The sequence below is a fragment of the Tachypleus tridentatus genome, chromosome 13, assembly GCF_004210375.1.
Source record: "Tachypleus tridentatus isolate NWPU-2018 chromosome 13, ASM421037v1, whole genome shotgun sequence".
Taxonomy (NCBI): domain Eukaryota; kingdom Metazoa; phylum Arthropoda; class Merostomata; order Xiphosura; family Limulidae; genus Tachypleus; species Tachypleus tridentatus.
The window spans coordinates 104,897,695-104,920,153 of NC_134837.1; the positions used below are offsets into that span (position 1 = coordinate 104,897,695).

General features: G+C 30.6%; 1 protein-coding gene across 7 annotated transcripts in view; it reads left to right on the forward strand.

Moving 5' to 3' along the window:
• The window catches only part of LOC143240620 (TOM1-like protein 2), a 91,705-nt gene that overhangs the window by 17,894 nt on the left and 51,352 nt on the right, over positions 1–22,459 (forward strand). For 5 of the 7 annotated variants that reach the window (XM_076483352.1, XM_076483355.1, XM_076483354.1 and 2 more), the window contains exons 4-12: positions 4,760–4,906; positions 9,407–9,541; positions 13,662–13,751; positions 15,687–15,857; positions 15,949–16,027; positions 17,140–17,255; positions 17,544–17,652; positions 18,825–18,975; positions 19,753–19,840. In XM_076483352.1, coding sequence (XP_076339467.1) covers positions 4,760–4,906; positions 9,407–9,541; positions 13,662–13,751; positions 15,687–15,857; positions 15,949–16,027; positions 17,140–17,255; positions 17,544–17,652; positions 18,825–18,975; positions 19,753–19,840 — 1,086 coding nt within the window. The remainder of the gene's footprint in view (positions 1–4,759; positions 4,907–9,406; positions 9,542–13,661; positions 13,752–15,686; positions 15,858–15,948; positions 16,028–17,139; positions 17,256–17,543; positions 17,653–18,824; positions 18,976–19,752; positions 19,841–22,459) is intronic. The other 2 variants (XM_076483357.1, XM_076483353.1) reach the window with 1 other exon arrangement.

Below are 22,459 nucleotides of genomic sequence, written 5' to 3' on the forward strand. Positions count from 1 at the left end.
ACCAAACCCACCCACCTATCTTTTGGTGCTTGCATCTTCTGCCAAACCTCAAAGTGATAGTTCAGTAAAGGATTATAGAGGGAGTTGTGTGTTACACATCTTGTGCTCCTACTCCTATTGGTAGAGAGGTGACAAATGACTTGCTTGAAAGACATGTTGTAGTCATTCAATTCTAATGGAGGGGAGCAGTGAACTTGTGATATGAGTAAAGGAAAAGTGTGCATATAGGGAATAGGTAATCTTGTGAAAGGAGGGAAGTATCTAGCAGAAATGCATTTATAGTATAAGCCTGCATGGACTAATTCTATGTTCATTCTGTTTGATAACTGCAAAATGTGTGTATAAAATAAATTATAATGACACAATCAATATGTTTATTTACCAGAAAACTGTTTTAATGAAACTGATAAAATGAAGTGTTCCATGTTTACTTCAAATGTAAACTTCCTTAAGATTCCTTTTAATACACAACTTTTGTAATGTTTTAACACTGAGTGTAGCATCAGTTTGAGAGAATATGCATATGGCTAACTCTTTCATGACAGGTCACAGATCAAAGGCCACATCATCATGTTTGTAGACTTGCACTCAAAATTTTATTGAACTACAGTTTTATGAATTTACATCAGTAAGTTTGGGATCACATTGTAGATTATAATTCAAACTTTAATATCACATACAAATTTATTTTTTAATTTAAAAAGTATTAAAAGGACACATGCAAATATAGATTTCAGTGAGTCTCATGGTATGTTGAATGCAACATGGTTTAAAATTAGATTTTTCTGATGTCAAAATACTATGTCTATAGTTTTGTACAAATTAGTAACTCAAATTACTAATATTATTAAGCTAAGAACCTTGTATCTTTTTATTTTGCTTAGGTATGGCTTATGTACTAAGTCAAACACAGTGGCCCCAGTTCATGTCTTTTCATTTATGGAAATGAACTTTTCATATACTTACTTCAATATATGACAGTAAATTATAGTGGAATTCTATGGTATCAGTTTAGTTATTTTTAATTTTTTGGTTATTAAACTAATATATAATATATTAAACATAAACAAAAAAATTATCCTTCATGTGTAATATATATAATTGAAATGTGATTGTATATTACAAAATACTAGTCCATTGAAACACAGCCAAGATAGGGAAGACTAAAGGTCAATTTCATATTGCTGGATATGTAATGAGTGCACATACACCTCATTGATGCAAGCTATGTAATGTTAGCTAGGCATGACTGGAAGGTCAGGATGATAAAATAATAATAATAAATATGTATAAATATATAGCATTATGAGACCTAAGCTACTTAGATTAAACATCTGTATTTTGTTATAATATGTAGTAACTCTAACATGAAAAATGTATAATTTATATTTATTTTCTATTATATGTACAAGGTTGGTTAAGTGACAGACCTCACATAGTTAAAGTATAGAAAAGAACAAAATGTAAAGATTTACTAAATACAAACCTTTGAAATGTATTTAGGAGGTTTTAGAGATTATATGAAAAATATTTGATATTTTTGGGATGAAGAATAGATTTTTTAATCACAATGTGAAAGTACTTTATACTCAGACTGGTAACAAGATGGACAATTTTCACAAACAAATCTTTAGTTAAAATGTCATTACAAATCTTTTTTTTTTTTTGTATACAAAATACTTATCTTTACTAAAAGTTTACCAAATGTTACGAAGATACATATGCTGTATCAAAAGTTATTGTTAAAATACTTAACATGTGCAAATGGGTAGATGAACTCTTGTACCAAGCACATGGCAAAAGGATTAATTAGTACTGGATGAGTACTCATGTTTTGTATTCTATTTAGGTAAAACCATTTTTTGATAGTTTTGTGTTACAACATCGGATAATTCAAAATTTATTTTTACAAATTTTTAGTCCCCCCAGTGGTACACACTTTCACTGCCAGAAACTGAGTTTTGATACCCATTGTGGACAGAAAACAGATAGGCTATTGTGTAGTTTTGTGCTTAATTCCAATCATTCATCAAACTTTTAATTCAAACACAGCTATTTTTACCATTGTTGATTCTACAATTAATACATTCATTGCAATGTAAGCTCACCCAAGAAAGGTTAAGAAACAATTTTCCAGTGGAAAAACAATATAAACATTTTTACTTACCACTTTCAAAAAATACTATTTTCTTTTCATAAACTAATTATTTTCTTGAGCTTTTAAGCTCAAATGTAGTGTACTGTACCTATGGATATATGTTGTTAATTTTTTTAAAATCTGAATTGTTGAGCAGTTTTTTCGATACAGTCTCAAACTCTTGCACAAAAGTTCTCTAGATTTTTGTTTTTTATCCCCTTCAGGTATCATTAAATTTTAATGCTTAGTGCACCAGCTTATAAAACCCCCATATTTTGCATCACATTTGAACATGTACATGTGAACACACACATTCCATCAATTGTACTGAGACATCTACTTTTACAATGCAAGCTTCCTCTAATGTTCCCACTTAATCATTACTTTCTTGATTGGTACAGCATCATTTAATCGTGTTTTTGCATGTGCCTACCATTTATGGTTGTACTTTATACTGACTTTTTAACAGTTTTCTTTTAGTATATTTTCATTGAGTTGTTTCCAATTTTTTGCTTTGCATTTGTTATTGTTATTCAATTATATAGTAATATAGAATAACTTTGATATTCAATGTATCAACAATGGAAATTCCCATTATGATAGACAATGCTGCCAGTATGGCTACCTTGGAATTGAGTTAACCTTTATTTGCTTAGAAGGTAAAGGACTTAATTTGTAGGGAGTTAAATTCCCAATTTTGGCCTGTGATTTCTTCACATTTCAACCTTGCAGTGTTTCTAAAGATGAATACAATCAAAGAGAAAAAAATTGGATTCACTTTTTCTGGCACCTTTTGTTGTTTTTTACAGCTGGTTAATCAGTTGTGGTATATTAACACTTCCTTTTCTTTCTGGCTTGTGGACATCATCAATCAGATATTAAAGCTAATAACCCTGTAATAATCAAGTCCTTATACACACTTGCATTTATTAAGTATTTATACTGTAACTGTTAATTCATCAGGTGTACCCTTGTAAAATTTCATAGACGTTTGAGGAACATTATGGTTTTGTTGTTTTTTTTAATGAAGTATTCTTACTAAAGATTTATTTGTGAATATATTGAGTCTTTTTCATACTAATCTTAAGTGCAAAGTGATTTTCATGTTATCATTCAAAAACTGTTTTTTGTCCAGAAAATCAAATTTAATTTGCATGATTTCTAAAACCTAAATATATTTTAAATGTTTTTTTCAGTAAAATATTATACTATGTCAATATTTTCTCTTATGTAACTCTAGAGGTCCAAGGTTGGTCAATTTGATTGATCGTTTAACTGCCAAGAAAATCAAACTCTAAATTATCCCTTTTTTTTTTATTTCTAGAATGACTTCAAAGTGTAATATGAACAACACTTGTTTATCATAAGTAACTTTAAACTTAAAAAAATGCATCTATTGATACTTAAATTTTGTTTTACTACCCTTTTGAACTGTGTCGAACTACTATTTCCACCATTATAAGTTGTAAATTACTTGAACATGGGGCTCACGTTATAGCATCAGAAATTCATTACTCAGAAGCTACTCCAAGCTGCTTGCTTGCATGCTTCATGAAAATTTCTTATGTAATTATTTATTTTATGATACATAAAGAATCAGATGTTAACATTTTAATTACCTTAATAATAATAATAATAAAGAATACATATGAAAAATAAAGTATTTACCTGGACCTTTTTTGCCATCAACTATTAAAACACTTAACCCTACTTTTTTTTATACTACTACAGAGGTGCCAACCATTAAGATTTTGGTGTATACATTACGACTGTACGCTTATACAGACAAATATTACGACTTGTTGCAACTCCCAAATTATTATATGTTATATAGGCCTATACAATAAACTGATAAATTGTTTCACCAGGGCTTGAAAGGGGTGAAAAGAAAATTTCTAGTGAGATAAATAAATTTTGATGATAAATAAAAGACAAGATGGGGAAAAAAAGAGGCCTTGTTCACCAGATTGTCTTGTTTCTGGCAAATCTAAAACAGCTCTGTCTACAATCATTACGCTCAGTCATTTGAAATATTTGGCATCTCTATACTAGTAGTAGCATTGCATTAAGTAATTTTTATTGAATTAAATAATGCACCAAGTAACACAGAATAATGACATGCAAAAAGTAGACAATTTCCATAACTATCACAATTTTTCTGGCTTTCTAACTATGTTACAAATTTCATTTATGCTAGTCAATATCTTTTTCATTTAAATTAAGTTTATGCTAAGAGAAATTGACATTATTCTGTTCAAAAAATAACATTGTACATTTAATAGAAGAAAATCATGGGTTTCTCTTGTTTATAACAAAATATACAGAATATTTTGTTATTACAATGATTTAAGCTATTTTAATTGTAAAGTACTTTAATATTGAACATGTGCTGTAACAAAAATTAAGAACGGGAATTATAGGAAATAAAAAAAAAAAAAAAAATGTAGAGAAACTTAGTCACTGATAATGACTCATCAATATGATTATTTAAGGTAGAATCTAAAAGGTATTGTAGTTTCAATTTATAACAAAACTAAGATTATTATTATTAGCAATTTTCCTATAATGTTTAAAATTGCTTGCTTACAAAGTCATAATAGAAAATGTTATTGAACTCCTTAGGTGTTAGAAACTTGTGTCAAGAACTGTGGAAAGAAATTTCATGTACTAGTGATGCAAAGAGACTTTGTTATGGACTTAGTAAAATTGATTGGGCCAAAAAATAACCCGCCTATTGTTGTCCAGGAAAAAGTACTTAGTCTGATACAAGTGAGTATGATGTTAAATTGTAATATGTTATAAGAAGATAATGCTCTGAGGAGAGTTTTATGTGGAATGCTTTCTTGGTGATTTATTTAATTTTCCACTGTGATAATATTGTTGAATGTGTTAACTATAATCAATATTTTGATTCAATGGCCTGTAGTGTCTCATATCAAGAAAAGGTGACACTTTTCAGGATGCTAATTTCTTCCAGTAGGGCGTTGAAAATTTTATTTCAAATCTTTAGTGCTATCTTTGAGTGAATTCAACCTGTTGGAGAATCAGTTTACAAAATTAAACAAATGTTAATATTTTGTAGCTTATTTTCATATTAAATATCATAAGTTTACAGCAACTAGAAGGCTGTTTTTCTTCATACTTGGTATTCCTTACTTACCACTGTTTTTTTTTTTAATCAGAAAATTAAGCCACTTTTTTTTTTTTATGGACTTATGTTACTTGTTGATGGCTCTCATTGTCATTTCATATTAAGATTTGTCTTCAATTTTTATTATTAATCTCACATTCTCGCAAATAAACCAGTTGTATAACTTAAGTATAAACAGGTAATTATTTCATTGTGTTTCCTCTAGACACATTCTATGTATTGTATCTGGTTTCAAACAACTTTTATAGTACTTTTTTTTTTTCTTGCTAGAATATTGCACAGTACAATCTTTTAGGGAGTCCAAGTTATCAGCAATGTTATAAGTGCTTTTAGTTTACCTTTATAATGTATGTATGTGTGTGTGTGTGTTTTGAGTGAAGTAAATACAGATAATCTCTAACTGGATGCTTCATTTGAGAATTCTGACTATTATCTAAGCATCTAAATAACAAATCTAGTGATTCATTAGTTATTTATAAGTTATGCTGCTTATGATAAAAAATTATTTGATTTTAAATAGGAGGATTATTTTTCTTGTTCAAAAACTGAGTCATGATTTTGAAATATATATACAAGTTGAAGAATGAAATATTTTTTATCATTGTAATGATATTAAATATTATAAATATTTTTTAAACATTTGGATTTCTTATTGGAGTGCAGTTTCTTTTATATGTATATATGCCAATTATTTGATAAATATAAAAAGCTATTAATATCATCATGCAATTACAGCTGACTTTTAATGCTATATACATCAACAGTTCACTTGCTGGTGAGACAACAAAATAATGAAGCTGTAGTGAAATAACATCTAATTCTGTGTAGTTGTTCAAGATTATCTTGACACTCAAACATTGAATAAACATGATATTGTATAGAAACTAAATATAAGTACTTTTCACAAGAGATACCTGAAGGACTTTTGACATGATTTGTTTGATTTGAAGCTAATCAGAATATTATGCATGTTTAATTAATCTCAAAGTTAACTAATATTTCAGAGCCCTGAAACTAAACTTCTCACTTTCACATTGGCCCACCTATTGTCTTAGGCTCTGGCCCTGTAAATGTGGTTTCTTTGTTTTTGGGACATTTTGGGTTGAGATGACATGTTGTCACAGACACATTCTCAGTGCTTCTTATCTATGTGACCTTTGCATGGCCCTGTCTTTGCAATATTATGTGTTTTGAAATATTCTGGAGCCTTTAGAGTGAGTGTGGTTGCTTCAGTTCAACAACAATCTGCCCTTTTTCATCTGGTGGCTCATTTGTTCCAGTAAGAGTTCAGTGTAGCACTATATTCTGTCTTCTAACCCTCCCTTTCACAGTCCTTGCCTACTCCTTCCCCCAGTGCCACACTTTGATGTTTTTCACAACAATGTTGGTACACTAACAATTGTTCCAGAGACTACCCAGTGGGAGCTCATCTGATGGTTTTTGTTTATTGATAGAGCCTTTTCTTATGTGTTATCTGCTGGGTTCACAGAATATTATCAAAAAGGTTTCATCATTCTATTTCTTATTACTTATACTCTATCCAGCATGCCTGTTTCCTTTTCTCCTCCGTAGGTGTTCTTGTACAACAGGCTCTCAAACCTGTTCCACGTGGTTCAGAGTTTGTTTTTTAGTCCTGCAAATTTGTGGTTCCCAGAAAGACTGGAGGTCAGTTGCTGACCTGTTCCATTTCTGTCAATATCAATACATTCATGCCCCACACTTCACCATGGAATCTTACCTGACTTTTCAGTGGGCACCTTCTCCAGGTCTATTGGTTTTGGGGATATGCAGACTTGACTTCTCTGATACCCCAACTCGGCCTCATTTTGGGTCCTTTCAATGGTGTTCTCCATGACCAATGAAACTTTCCTTTGGACCCTTTGGATTCTACCATTACCCTTCATTCCTATATTGTGGACAATCTCCAGTGGTGGGTGTACCAAGCTCTTAGCTCGATCCTCCTTCATCCTTTGTGGCCAGATTTACATGTGTTCATTGATGCATTTCTACATGGCAGGGGTGTGTGAGTTGACTTTTTCAGCTATTTTCAAATATAATGGAGCTTATTTTCTTGATACAAATCTTTGTTGGTAATCAGTCTATAGCATGTTCAAAATTTCATATTTTTTAGAACCACATACAGCTTTTTTACTAAACATAAGTTATAATGGATGTTTGTAATATTGATATAATAAATTGATTTTTGGTTATTTGAATGCATATGTAAAACTCTAAAATATTTCATCTCGCATTCTCCACGTGTGAAATTTCTTAAGGCTTAGCAAACTATAACAAACAGCAACTGAATACAAAGGTTGTAACTATAAGAGATAATTGTTTATTTTTTTATTTCATGATTTATTTTATAAAAGTTTAAAAACTTGTTTGTAAATATAATTTGTGTGTGTGTGTGTAATATATATATATATATATATATAATAATGATTGAAATGTGCCTGTATTTTTCAAAATACTGACCCATTAAAACCCAGCCAAGGATAGTTTTTATGTTATTGGATATGATAAAATGAGTGCATGTGCTGTATCATTGTAACTTTTGTATTAACTATGTATGGCTGAAAGATCAATATAATAGAAATAACAAGCTTAAATTTCATTACATTATATAATTATACAATTTAGTCTAAACATTTGTTTTCATGTTATAATCTCTAGTCACTCTAGAACAAAAAAGGCATAATTTATATTTTTCCTAATTTTATATGGCAGTTATGAGATCAGTCAAATCAAGAGATTTATTGGTGAAAATAACATAAAATATAGTTTTACCTAAGAATTATTTTATAAAACTATGTAGAAATTAGAAGTATTTCACATGTAAAATATGAAAGTTTTCTGATGTACAAAAGTATTTTTAATCTTTAAATGAAAATTACATGCTGGTTAAGCAACATGAAATAAAGGAGTAAAGCATTGCTTAACAAACCTTAAGACTTAAATTTAGAAAGCTAATGTTTTGAATATAAAAGCCTTGTAATGTTTACTGATAACCTGCTAAATTTTGTAAACATGCTTTCTAATTTAAAAGTAGTAGCCTGAAACTATAACAAACACAAAATGGTTACAAGATTTGTCCCAGGGAATGAGCCTGTGTTGAAAGAGTTAATGCTTTCTTTTCTTTCATAGGCCCTTTGTTGGAATTTCTTCTATTGGATCCCTTTCTTTGGTAAGTGGTGCCTGACCAGATATTCTTTCTTCACAAATCTGCTCTGTACATCACGTTGACTTGTGCTCTTTCCATGTGGGGTGTTTTACAAGATCACTGATTTTTATATATATAATATCAAGGCAAAGATAAAGCAGCAAGGGGATAGTTCCCCATCTTTAACATATCTTGGATGAATAAATTGGTATGCTTTGCTTTTCTAAAAAAATCAGGTTTTGTGATCACCCATTCTACTGTCTTGGGTGTAGCAATCCTTGTGGACTATCTACCACACTTTCTTCCAGTGGAGCATGGGAGTCCTTGTCACCTACCATTTTCAAGGTATGGTTGACATTGGAGACCCCCTGCTGGGTAAATTTTAGAAAGATTGCTATAACCATTTATTTCAGAGTAGGGTTGTGTTCTACTGGTTTAGAAGGCATGGTATCATCCTCTGGATTTAATGACACATTTGACAGAGTGAGACATCTCAATGTAGTTCACCCCTTCGATTGGGTACCCTCATCCTATCCACACAGATATCAGTACCTTGCTGGCTGGCTTTAGATATTAAGTGAACCAAGCAATGCAAGTCTTCACAAGGTTTGGAATTGTCCATGTTTTTCCCTTACATGTTTAATTCAGGAAAATTATAACTTTAATGTTATATAGAATATTTACATATTTCTGACTTATTACTCTCCTTCTGGTCAGCATTTCTAAGCTTGAGTGCTGAGGTGTCTCTGATCTGGTAATTTATTTTATATTACAGAAGGTACCATGCAGTTTAAAATGCCAAATAACACATCATAAATCCACAATAGTTTTATGTACTTCATTTGCATGCTTAAAACTAATTTTGAAAATTATTTTGTATGTATTGGTCACATTTTTGTATAGACTACTTAAATTATTTTGCAAATAATTTACTAATTCTTGCTCTTATGACCAGAGCTGGGCTGATGCTTTCCATATGAACTTAGAGATGCAAGGAGTTGTTCAAGTTTACAAAGATTTAAAACAAAAAGGTGTAGAGTTTCCAATGATGGACTTAGATACTATGGCACCAATACATACACCAAAAATGGTAGGTCAACATTCTTTTTTCTTTTTTTCTATTTAAGTAACTAGTAACTTTTAACAGAAGGCTTTGACTCAAGTAGGCGTGTAGTACTATCAAGAAGTTCACGGTTTATTAAAAAGGTGACTTTTTTATTCTTGTTTAAACACTAACAAGTATACCTTCTAGAATTAAAAATAGGTTCTGTGACAGAAATGTAAATAATAATGGTATACTAAATGTCAGACCTTTTATTGTAATGTTTAATTTTTCACAAAAATATTCTCATGCTAATTATGAGGGTTTCATCTAGGATTAACTTGTCTGAAATTAGGCCCCATAACAAAATACCTATACCTGAAAGTAATCATAAAACTTACCAAGAAGTTCCTGAACATGTTACTTAATATTCTTACAGCTATTTAAAAAAAAAAAAAAAATTCTATACTGCAAAGTATGTACTTTTAATATTTTGTTATGCAAGTTGAAAATTATAATGCAAATTACATAAATATGATGTATACACTTGACACCAAAACGAGTAGAAGGACATCTTGAATATCTCCATTTTTCAAAACTATCAATTGTAAACATTTGAGCAGATTTTACTTGTTATTATTTAACTTTTTAATTGTTCCTGAGTTACATTCAAACTTAAATGAATTTCAGTTTTAATTTTGAAAGTTTCCCTTATTCTTGTGAAGTTGTTTTCATCAGCAGTTCCATTGCATTTCTGATCCAAATTTTTTTGCATGTGCTTGAAAAATTACATTTTCTACTTTATGAAAATGGTGGTTACATACAATATAAGCTGTATAAAATAATATATGTATATAAGACTATCTAATATTTAAAAGATCTAAAACTGTCAACTTGACTACAATCTGGTATGCATTGGTGTATGACATATTCCTGTTACAAAATTATTTCCATAGTTTTTGATGAAATTTTAAAATTTAACACAGAAATATCATTTTTAGTTTAATAATAGTATTTATGAATGCATAGTTGATGTTGTTATTGGCTCAAAATTATCACCTAGTCTACCAATCCTGTTTTTATTTAAAATGAAAATAATGGTTGAGTAACTGTCCTGAGAAATCTTAACTTATAAGAAGTCATGGTATGTAGATGATACCTTTGTTATATTTAACAAAAAAAAACAACAAACTATACCAATATCATAAATTCCTCTATAATTTATTAAGTTTAGCAATTAAGCTGTATTTTGTTCATAAAAAATATGTAATATATAGCATACTAAAAACACAATCTACCTGCTTGAAATCTTGTATTGAAAGAACAAGCTGACATCATAACACTTGAAAATGGCTCAGAAAGCAACTATGGGAACATTTTGAGTTTTAGATTGGTTATTCATGTCATAAATAAAGTAGTTGAGTATGAGGAAATCTTTCCAAAAATGAAAAGAGGTGAGTGGGGGCGGGGGCACAGTGTTTGATTCAGTACATGAATGATATCTCAGCAAGTAGAAAAGATAGGAGGTACTTATTTTGTATTCTAGCTTGTTATATTGATCAATTAAGTTTTTAATTTGTACAAAACTATGGACTTTGTATTTTGACATTGCAAACCGAATATGAAGCAATGCTGCCTTCACCATACCACCTGACACACAAACATTGATGTTTTGTTTTGAGTGAGTTTTTAATATCTAATTCAAATTAAAAAGTAAATAAGGTATAATACCAAAATTCAATTTATGATCTACAATTTTATGCAAAACTTATCAATGTAAATTCATAAAATATTAGTTCAATGAAAGTTTTGAATGAAAGTCAACAAACTTCATGTGACCTTTTACCCATCTGAAGAGGGTTAAGACATACTGCTACCAATTTTGAAATATTAGATTGTTTTATTGGAATAAAACTGAATTGGATATTTGTGGGCTAGGGGATATTTGGGTGTATGCCAATGAATGTACTGGTGTCTTGCAACATTTTACAGTTTTGTACACTTTTAGACATTACAAATGTAACATACCTGTAGAATAAAATAATGTCCAATTAAGATTGAGAAAAAAAACAACAGCATTTATAACTCCACACATTTTGAAGTCAACATCACTCACCTAATCTCTTCCAGAGATTTGCAAATACTGCCACCTGTTTGAGACATGTTCAATTTTCTAAGCAATTTAACAAGTTCAATGACTAACAAACAAGAGCTGTCTTGAACTGCTTCATTTTATTTAGCAGCTTAAAATAGCTTCATTTTATTTAGCAGCTTAAAATACAGTTATGAAAAGGGTATTTATTTTTGATGTGATGAAAGAAGTACAAGCAATGTTTTCCATGCTTAGAAACATCTTTGGTCATTACTTGTACACCTGGCCAGGTCCACTGATGTAGAACAGTCATTTTAGTGTCTTTTGTCAAACATTCAGTGGATAATGTGTTTTGAAAAATAGTATAATTGGTGCTTCATATTTGGAAAATGTTGTCAGAGAATGCATAGATTTTAAAACTAATTCTATGAAATAAAATCTATGCATTCTTTGACAACATTTTCCAAAACTATAATGTTCCCTAATTTTCCTTTATAGTATTTCAGCTGCCTTTATAAAACCAGCCAGAATGAACATATAAACATTGACACCAACCACTATAATTAGCTCCAAACAGTTGCTGCCCTCACCCTAAACATACCTATTATTGCTCTACCTCTTCATACTTTCTGAACCAATTGATCAGGGCTTCTTTTGTTACAAAGCTGCTTGCAGTTCATTGCCATTGTATGAAAGGTCTTGTATCAAAGTGATTATCTTGAAGTTTTCTGTTTTTTTTTTTTGTTTCAACTGATGTTCTCATAGGATGTAGTATTTTATTAGCATGTTGTTTTTAATGTCAGTTATAAATGATTGTAATAATAATGATTCAACAAAATATATAAATTGTGATTAGAGTGAGTGCTTTCAGTTAACAAAGTTGTTAATATCCATTTATTAGACCTTTGTTTTTGCTGCCCTAAATTTGTATCCCTGTTTTGTGTTAAGTTTGAGTTATTGCATGTGAGGCTGTATTGATGTTGTACCTTTATTTTGTGTTATCTTTTGCAGTTATTGTATATTGACTAACTTAATGTTGTAAAAATAGCATGTAATGTTGTTTTTATTAACAAAACCTTTTTTAAATTTGTAAAAGTAAAAAAACATGGAAAATTAGATCTGTATTTTTTGTTAAATTCTGGGAGGCTATTTTTACAATTCAGATTGTTATTATGTGACCTGTTTAAAAATCTCAAATAATCAGATTTTATACTGTCATTATAAACATTCAAATGGTGGTCAAACTGTTATTTTTATGAACATGTGCTACAATCAGATACTGCTTTTGTACTATGTGTTTATAACATATCAGCATACTAAAGGTTATTTCTGAAGTTATGTTTAGGAACATCAATGACTAGGTAGTTTTGTATGCAGTTTTTCCTATTACCACCATGTATAACTTACATTACATGTTTGCCTTACATTATTTAAATTTGTTATTTTTTGGCTAATTTAGCATGGATATTTTGTAATAAAATATCCATACTAATTCAGCCAAAAAAATATATCAAATTTAAATAATCAGTGTACTTCTGTATACAGATTGTGATGTTAGCTAATTTTTATAAGATTAATAAAAATTTGCTGATATGTATATGAAGTATTTACAAATGTATATTAATATTTGCTTATTAAGTAAATAATGTATTCAAAACAAAATGTACTTAAACTCTATGTACAAAGTTTTTTTTTTTATTAATTACAATTTGTTATTCTCATTATCTTAATTTAGACTATCTTTCTCATGGTTATTTTACTTGAGGTAGAATTGTTTTATCTTAACTCTAAATTCAGTCTTGCATTAGTAGAATAATATTGGTTTGCATTAAAAAATGTTTTCTTTAGTTCTTTGTAGTTTTGTTTTCTTTCCTGTATAATCTGAAATTCTTTTAAAAAATGTGAGCAATGTTTAAGCTTGACTGTGTACCTCTATCAGTGCTTTGGATGGTTGCATGCAATATGATAAAATTTCAAAAGATCTGTGGTTTAATTAAAACTTCTTTTCCATATTTCAAAAGATCTGTGGTTAGTCTTGCTAAATACTTTAAGTACAATGCAATTTCTGCTTTTCAGACTATGTCTTTGAATCAAGTGCAACCAAAATATGAGCAATGGTCATCAAAATCTGAAGATCATCACCATAAACAACTAGCAAATTCTCAGGTATGTTATTTCTAAAGTAATTTCAAGGAAAATAACTTCTATTAAAATATTCACGGGGCCCAGCATGGCCAGGTGTTTAAGGCATTCTACTCGTAGTCTGAGGGTCACAGGTTCAAACTCCCATCATACCAAACATGCTTGTTCTTTCAGCCATGGGGACATTATAATGTAATGGTCAATTCCACTATTCTTTGATAAAAGAGTACTCCAAGAGTTTGTGGTGGGTGGTGATGACTAGCTGCCTTCCCTCTAGTCTTGCACTGCTAAATTAGGGACAGCTAGTGCAAAGATACTCGAGGGCTATCTGCGAGAAATTAAAAATATTCACCAAACATAAGATGATAACACAGTAAGTGAATCAAAAATAATAGGACTCTAGAACATGTAGAAAAGAAATGTATTTCTTAAGACTTAGCAAGCTACAACAAATAGCAACTGTGAATACAAAGGTTGTAACTAAAGAAAATTGTTTATTTCATGTTCTATGTTTGACAAAAAGATAAGTCTAAAAACTTGTTTGTAAATATAATCTGTGTGTGTGCATGTAATTATTGAAATGTGCCTGTAATTTCCAAAATACTAACCCTAATGTAATCTCTGTCCAATAAACACAAATTTAAGTGAAAAATGGAGTAGGTCAGTTCAAAGTGATTTATTTCAACATGGAAATTATTGGTTACATCTTTCCTATACTGATTGATAAAAACACACAAGTCTAATGTATCAGAACTGTTACATTTAAGTTTCTCTTTATGTTAACAAAAGTAATCTTTGTAAGAGTGTAGAAGTAATTCTAAGTATTTTCAGTTAAGCTAATACTTGGACTCTTCAAGACTGAGTACAGGGTTATGGTCTTTTATCTGTTTTTTCCATGTGTGTATTATTCAGCTTATGTGAAACATATTGATGGAACTTAGTACTTCAGTACCCCACTTTATTTTATGTAGACAGTATGATCCATCCTTAAGATTATTCACAATATATAATCATATGCAAAAGTAGTCTATTATGATTTATGTATGCATTTTGACTAGTGCTTAAGGCTTAAAATTGGCTAAATTTAGTAAAAACTATCAGTAGGTTGTACTTTCTACTGTTTTTTTCATTCGTGAATTTACTTTGGATCCAAGGTCACAACTTTATTTTTGGTGTCTTATATCTGTGTTATGTGTGCAGCAGTCTTTGTTCAGTCTATAAATATTTAGTGATTCATTAAAATAATATAATGATTTTTAAACTCTTGCCATGTTTCAATGAAGCCAGCCAATTTTCTTCAGCTAAGTTTGTTTGCAAATTCCATGTAATTAAAATAGAAATGCCAGTACAGTTAAATGGCCATCATGTGCCACAGCACTATCTCATGTTATTTGGTACATTTTATGTTAAAATTTCAAATTATGCTGAATACTAATATTGGTATACAACATTTTAATTCTATCCCTCAGTTAATTCCCCATATACAAATTATACTTGTATATTTTTACCTAAGTGGGATAGTGGTAAAATGTACAATGCTAAAATCACACACAACACACCCTGGTGGACACACACACACACACACACACACACACACACACACACACACACACACACACACACACACACACACCATATTAGCAGGAATGAAAACAACCTACATATATGTAGAAATGGGAACCTAGGGTACACTCTACAGTGTGGAAGTATATAATGTATCCTATTAGAAGAGTGAGATTTGGGTACTCAAACCCACATCTATATCACCCTTCACTGCCTGGCAGTCGCCTTCCCACGACTGTTTGTAGGCATTTATGATAAGTTTAAATTTTGACCATAAAATTTTGTTTGAGATATGATGAGCTACCTTTTTCTGTTACATGTCAAACAATCCATTCAAATTTAAAATCTGTAAAATCATAGTGTGACAAAAAATTGCAATTTATTTTTTTTAATAAGCACCAGGTAACCCCAGCACAAAGTTCACATCCTATAAACTTGACATCTGAACAGTTGGAAAAGCTCAGAAAAGAGTTAAATGTCGTGCAAGGAAACATGAATGTATTTGGTGAGATGTTGACAGGAATAACATCAGGGAAAGAGGAAGCTAGTGACTGGGAGCTTGTGCAGGTAAAAACATTTAGAACTACTTTTAGTATATTAATAACAACTATGTTAAGTCTCAACAAAAATCTCAAGTAGTACTGTTTCGTCTTAATAGGAGTTGTATCAAACTTGTCGAGCTATGCAGAGCCGTATTGTAGAGCTGATAGGCCAAGTTGCCAATGAAGGAGTTACAAGTAAGAATACAATTTATAATATTGAATTCTGTGGGTAAATTGTTATTTACTGTTTCTGGATTTTATTTGCATACACAGAAAACATTATTTTAATACGATTTTTAATTTCGATACAAAAACGAGTATCAAATAATTTTTTCTAATATATAATGTTGTTAGGTAAAATTTTGGGCTGTAATAAAGCTCAGTAGTGACTCCAAGTCTTATGACTTGGAAATAAAATTTCTTGGATTCAATTCTTTCTATCTTCTAAAAACTACATTAAAGTGATGTTTTACCAACAGATATTGATTGCAAAAACTGTTCTGTAAATGAACAGGAAATCTTTTTTTCCTTATTGAATTTTGTTACAACTTAAAATTGTTGCTTTTCCAAATGTAACTAATTATGTATATACTAGTGTGGTTAATAAAAGAGAAGGAGATAATGAAGTTTTATCAAAGTGATTTAGTTTTTAAAATAGTAAAATTTAATCGTCAGTACATGTAAAGTGCCTGAAGCTTATACAAGGAGAATTTTGCCACCTAATTCTGAACACACCATACTTTGTTTTTTGGTAGACTGAGAAATAATTTACTCTAAAGATATGTTTCCTAAATAGTATGCATAATTTCCTGTCTTTTATGCTACATCAAACTATATTCATATTCAGTAAAAAAAATAACATAGTTTCCAAATGAAAGTTTTTTATTTTTAATTCATCTGCAGCTGGTTATGAATTTGATCTGAATTGAACACCTCAGTATGAGTCATATAATTGACACATAATGATTTATTTCTAAGGTAGTGCTACTTATTTGAAAAAAAAAAAAAAAAGTGGGGAGAACATTACTGCTTGGAAAGAGGAATATTATATGGAACTAATCTGTTCATTTGGGATCATCCTTGTCCTTTAAAGGTCTGATAATAACCATTGAGTTAATGTTTAATTTTTGAGTGTAAAAATTAAGTAAAATAAAATTGTGTTAATGCCTATTTTTGTCTGTTTCAATGTTTATAGCCATATATAAACTATCAAACAATTGTTTTATTTTTCTGCAAACTGTTATCAAAACTAAAAGAGTCTTAACAGTGGTGTTGTTTCAACTCTCATTTATTTATTATTTGTGCAGATGAACTTCTTAGAGTTAATGATGAACTTAACAATTTGTTTCTTCGATATGAACGTTACGAGAAGAAAAAATCGGGTGTTTGCCAAAATAAACAAGTACAGTCTCTACCGAAAAAGGTTGGTATACAGTAAATGATTCAAGCCATCCAATTCATAATTGTATAAAACACGTTTATAAAAAAGTAGAATTATCGCCCAGTACAGTTTTAGCCAACACACGATCGTGTATGTAATACAAAGCCAGCCAACATACAATTTTAGCTATTATAGACTAATTTTTCACAATTTTATCAAAATCAATTAGTTTGGGATCTTTTAAACTACTAATGTGGAATATTTTGAATATGTATTTTGCTTTTTAATGAGCTTTGTTTCATTTGTACATTACCTTATATTCCACTTCAGAATTTTATCTCTACTGTACAGGAAAATGAAACCAAAGAAAAACCTCTGTTAGATTTTCAGGATGATATCAGTAGCAGTGATGGTATCCATGTTCAACTTGCAGGAATGAGTAAGGTCTAGAATTATTTATAATATTTGATATCTCTAAGTATGTAATAGGAATTTAAAAATATAAAAAAAATGTTTATTTGTAAAACAGGTTGTTAAATATTTAACTTTTCTCCATTTACTTTGTTTTTACAAGTGAATTCAAACTAAATCAGCATAATACAATTTTTCTATGTATAGCAAGGCTAGGTGATTTTTCTGGTAGTTTTCTAGTCAGGGTCGAAACTTATAATTAAGCAATAATAAAAACAAAACAAAAAAGATTTCATCTCTATGATACGATGCTCAGATATAGTTAAGAAAAATTCAACTGAACCTTTAATAGCTTGATTTCTAACCTTTTGGTTGATTTCTGTGCATTATTAATAAAATCTGTCTTTTGATAGTTTTGTTTCAAATAAAAAGTTGAAAAATTAATATTTTTAGCTCTTGTAATAGAAATCCTATATTTTCTTTACACCATCTTGTATGTTTGTTAGATGTTCAACAGCTTTGATTTCAAGTTTGATGAAAGAAACTTCAGTAGCGTAATTGTTTTATATTCAAAATACATGTTCTCTTTTGATGATATTAAAGCTTTTTTAGCCATTTTTATGCTGAGTTTATTAGTTATTTTCCCTGGTGGCTAACATCATTTTAGTAAATTTTATCTGAAAATTTTTTATTTGTTGTTTAGTAAAATTGTTGTTTTGAAAATTAAAAACCAGTTATACATTGTCAGATCTTTAAGCTTATTTTAAGGTGTATTTGATTTTTACTTTTTATGATTTTTAAACCACATATTTACTATAATGGTGTACTTGCCTTTACTTTTGAAGATTTCTAGATTATTAAACTGGTACAGCAGAAAGTATACAGATTTACAATGCTAAAATCAGAGGTTCAATTCCCCTCAATGAACTCAGCATATAACCCGATGTAGCTTTTCTATAACAAAACACATTAAACTATTAAAAAAAATTAATATTTTGCAGTTGTAGTTTTTATTTAAAACTACTTCAAAAACAAATGAAGAAATGATATGTGTAAACTTTTTCAATGCATAATATGGAGGATTTTCTAAAAATCTAAAGGTAGATTGTAATCTATAGGTCACTGTTATACTGCTATTTCAAAAAAATTTCTCAAGTTTCAAGTCTTTTGTAATTAGAATCTTGAATTTCTTTTAACCAGGTGTAAGCTCAGCTAATGCTTCTAGTGCCCTTAGCCAAATAACAACAGTGTCAGCTTCTAACAAACTACAACCCTCAAACTTAACAGAAAGTGGTGAATTTGACATGTTTGCCCAGTCTCGAAATGTTTCATATGAGCAAAGCAAAATAAGGTAACCTATCAGCAGTCTTTCTGTCCAGTACCTTGTTTATAAAGAGTAACTGAAGAATGAGCACTAAGAAAAACAGTTGTAAATTGTAAGTACAGTAGTGTACAAAAACATGAACCTGTTGCTCATCAGAGTATACATAGTACTGATCTGATAGTTAAATAACCTAATAAATTCAATAAGAGAGAAGTATTAATTTAAGCTTTGTTTGTGCACAGGTTGTGATTTTCTTTCAACCTTAATACAACCCTGTGAACTGTTCTCAACTTCTACCTGAATTACACAGCCAGTTAAAGACCTATTTTGTCTTGTATTCAAGAGATCAAACTTTAGTGAAACACTTTTTGTAACTGATAAAGTGCATTTAATACATAAAGGTTAAAAAAATATTTCTTAACATGTTTTTTTTCTATTTTTAGTTCTAGTACTTTCATAGAACAACAATAAGATGTTGCAACCTAAAAAGTAGTTTAATATGCACAATCTAATAAATAGATTTGAATTATGATCATGCCTTGTAGTTTACACACAAATTTAGGATACATGTTAATAATGAAGAGGGAAATACATAAAATCAAGTATGCTTTTATATTCATAGTACAGCTTTGATGAAGTTACTATTGTGATTGAAAATGTTTAAATGTATCTCATACACTTCCATGGGTAGTTAATTTTTCTTGCATTCAGAATTAATATAACTGCCTAATTTTTTTATTTTTTTTAGTAAATATTTCAGAAAATGATGATAAGTTAATGTTTGTGGTTTTAATTTCTTTTCAGTGGCAGTACCTATGAGGACAACATGAACCTAGATCAGGTCGATGGAAGCCTTGGTTTGCTAGCACATGCCAGAGGCCGTTCGAAAGTGGTGTGCATAGTTTTTGTTTTCCTTTTGTTTTTTACAGCATGAGTTATGCTTTATCAAAACTACTTTAGTTACATTTATTTCTTGAACTCCTTGTTATTTTAACTTGTAAGTTTGTCTAGTATATATTAGTGTTTTATATTAAAGTTGTTTTTTCGCACTTTTTGACTGTTTGTTTTCAAAATTAAAACATTGTATTAAACATAACATTTCTTATAACAAAAAGCTGACAGTTATTTAGTTTGTTTTTCATGCATAATTTTATTGAACTAGGTATTATGGTACTAATTCTTGTTTACATTTTATTAGAATAGTAGACTGAATAATAACCTGCTAAGTCATTTGAGCTTCATGATGTGAAGCTTCTGTGAAACTTGTGTGTTTTTTTTGCCTCCCATGTTGCTCAAAAGTAAAATTTCTCAATTTCTGCACCCAGAAATATTTTTTTATTACCTAATCCCTTAGGAAGTGTGAATATTTTTGCAAAAAACCTTTTTACAGGAATTATAAGTGGACCAAAAATTTAACATTAGTACTGTAGATTTACTGTATCTTCTGTAAAATTACTGTAGATGTGTATCCCTCCTCCCCCCAGGGTCAATCAGGTAGTTCTGTTGGGATGTGGTCAACTGAGTACCAATGTTGGACATTCTCAATGGGTATTGTGGATGTTGTGTGTGATGCTGGTGTTTTGGCATAGTGCTCATGAAACCCTGGCACTGCTGCATTTTCCTTGTTTTGCATTATAGTGCTTTCTCTTTCTATTATGGATATCTCATATTCACATAAAAATAAAATAATAAAAAAAAAATTGTAGGTAAATGATCACACATAGATGACTGTTACAAATCACCACCACTGTCAAACTCTGTAACTTAGTTTTGTAACTGACTAAAAAAGGAGACATTTGCCCTAATGATTTGTGAAATAAAGAATGAAATGCTAGTTTGAATTCTTCAAAAAGAGTTATTGTTGAGAAGGACTGGAAGAACATCTGAGTTGTAGGCTCTTGCAGGTTTCTCCAACCAAAGAGTGTCTGCAGTACAATGTATTTCTACTCATAAGGAAAGAATTATACCAATGCTCCTATTTTGACATTTACATTCCCACTAGTGGATTATCTGAACTGAAAGTTATAGCCATATATTCCTAATTCAGATGTTTCCAGTGCCAGTGGTTCACTCATTCAAATGCATCATATTATGGTTCTATGAGATGTGCTTATTGTGGTGAAGAAGATCATGATGCCTACAAATGTGAATTAGAACATCACTGCATTAACTGTAGTGATTTCCACCCCTCTAACTCTTGTTCTAGATGGGTGAAAGAAAAAAGTACAGCATTTGAAAACCAAGTTATTGTCCCTCACTCCATCTCGGACATATGCTGCAGTACTACATTTCACTGCTACAGTGGAAGTGCAGACAGAACTTTTTGTGCCTCCAACTGAGTTGTTCTGCAAGAATCTTTTGCCTTCTTTGGATAAGCGAGTTTAGAAGTCAACATCTATTTCTCTGTCCCCATCATTCCTTCCAGGGACCACTTGGGTCCATTTCCTTTGACCCCAGCTTCTGGCATCTGCTTGAGTCCACCTTTTTTAACCCCAAGATGTAGAACAATTAATTATTCACACCCTTTTTTCTGGAATCTCTGTCTACTGACAGATACTCTCCCTCTCAATAGAGAACGGGATACATGAAAGTCAGTAGACCTTCTTTTAATGAAGAAAAACGGCATGTTTATAAACACTAAAAGGTTATTCACTTAAGTAAATATGGCTACCTTGATACAGTGGAACTTTCAAGGTTTCCATTCTAATCTGGATAACATTAACTCCTTGATTGATTCCTTTCATCCTGTGTCTTTCCTGACAGGAAGTGTTTCTAAAACCTTTTCAATACAATCACCTCTCCAAAGTTTTATTTATATTGGAATAAGAGGTTGTGTGATGGATGATTGCATGGAGGATTGGCAATGCTGTTTGACCAGAATGTGCCTTCCCTCTTTTGGCAGCTTGACACAACTTTGGAGGCCATTGTCAACCATGCTTCCTTGGGTCATACCACCACTGTTTGCTCTCTCTACCTGTCTTCTTATCAAACACACCTTGATGCTCTTATTGAACAGTTGCAATTTCCCTTTTTAATCATTTTTAATGGATGCTATCCACTATGGGGTGGTGCTGATATTGAAGGGGAGGGGTCATTCCATAGATGGTATACTCTCGGATCACATCCTTTCTTCAGTGCTAGATCTTGTACTTGTTTGCATGAACACAGTTGGTCTTTTACTGCCATTAACTTGCATATTTGCTCCCCTTCAGTTTTTCTCTCACTATTTTCTGGAAGTATGGATACTGATCCATAGGGCAGTGATTATTTTCTACAATTTCAAGGAAGATAGGTTGTGGTCAGTGCCACCCAACCCATATACCTCAGTGGAAGTTTGACCAGGCCAACTGTTTTTCTTTTACTGCTTTCTCAGAATTTCATCTTGCATCTTTAGACAGCTGCATGGGAGCAGTGAATGGCTGTATTGCCCAGACTGCCACTCAGCCTATTTGTAAAACCTTAACAAACTCAGTTGGCAGCCAATATCTTTTTAGCAACATTGTAACAAGCT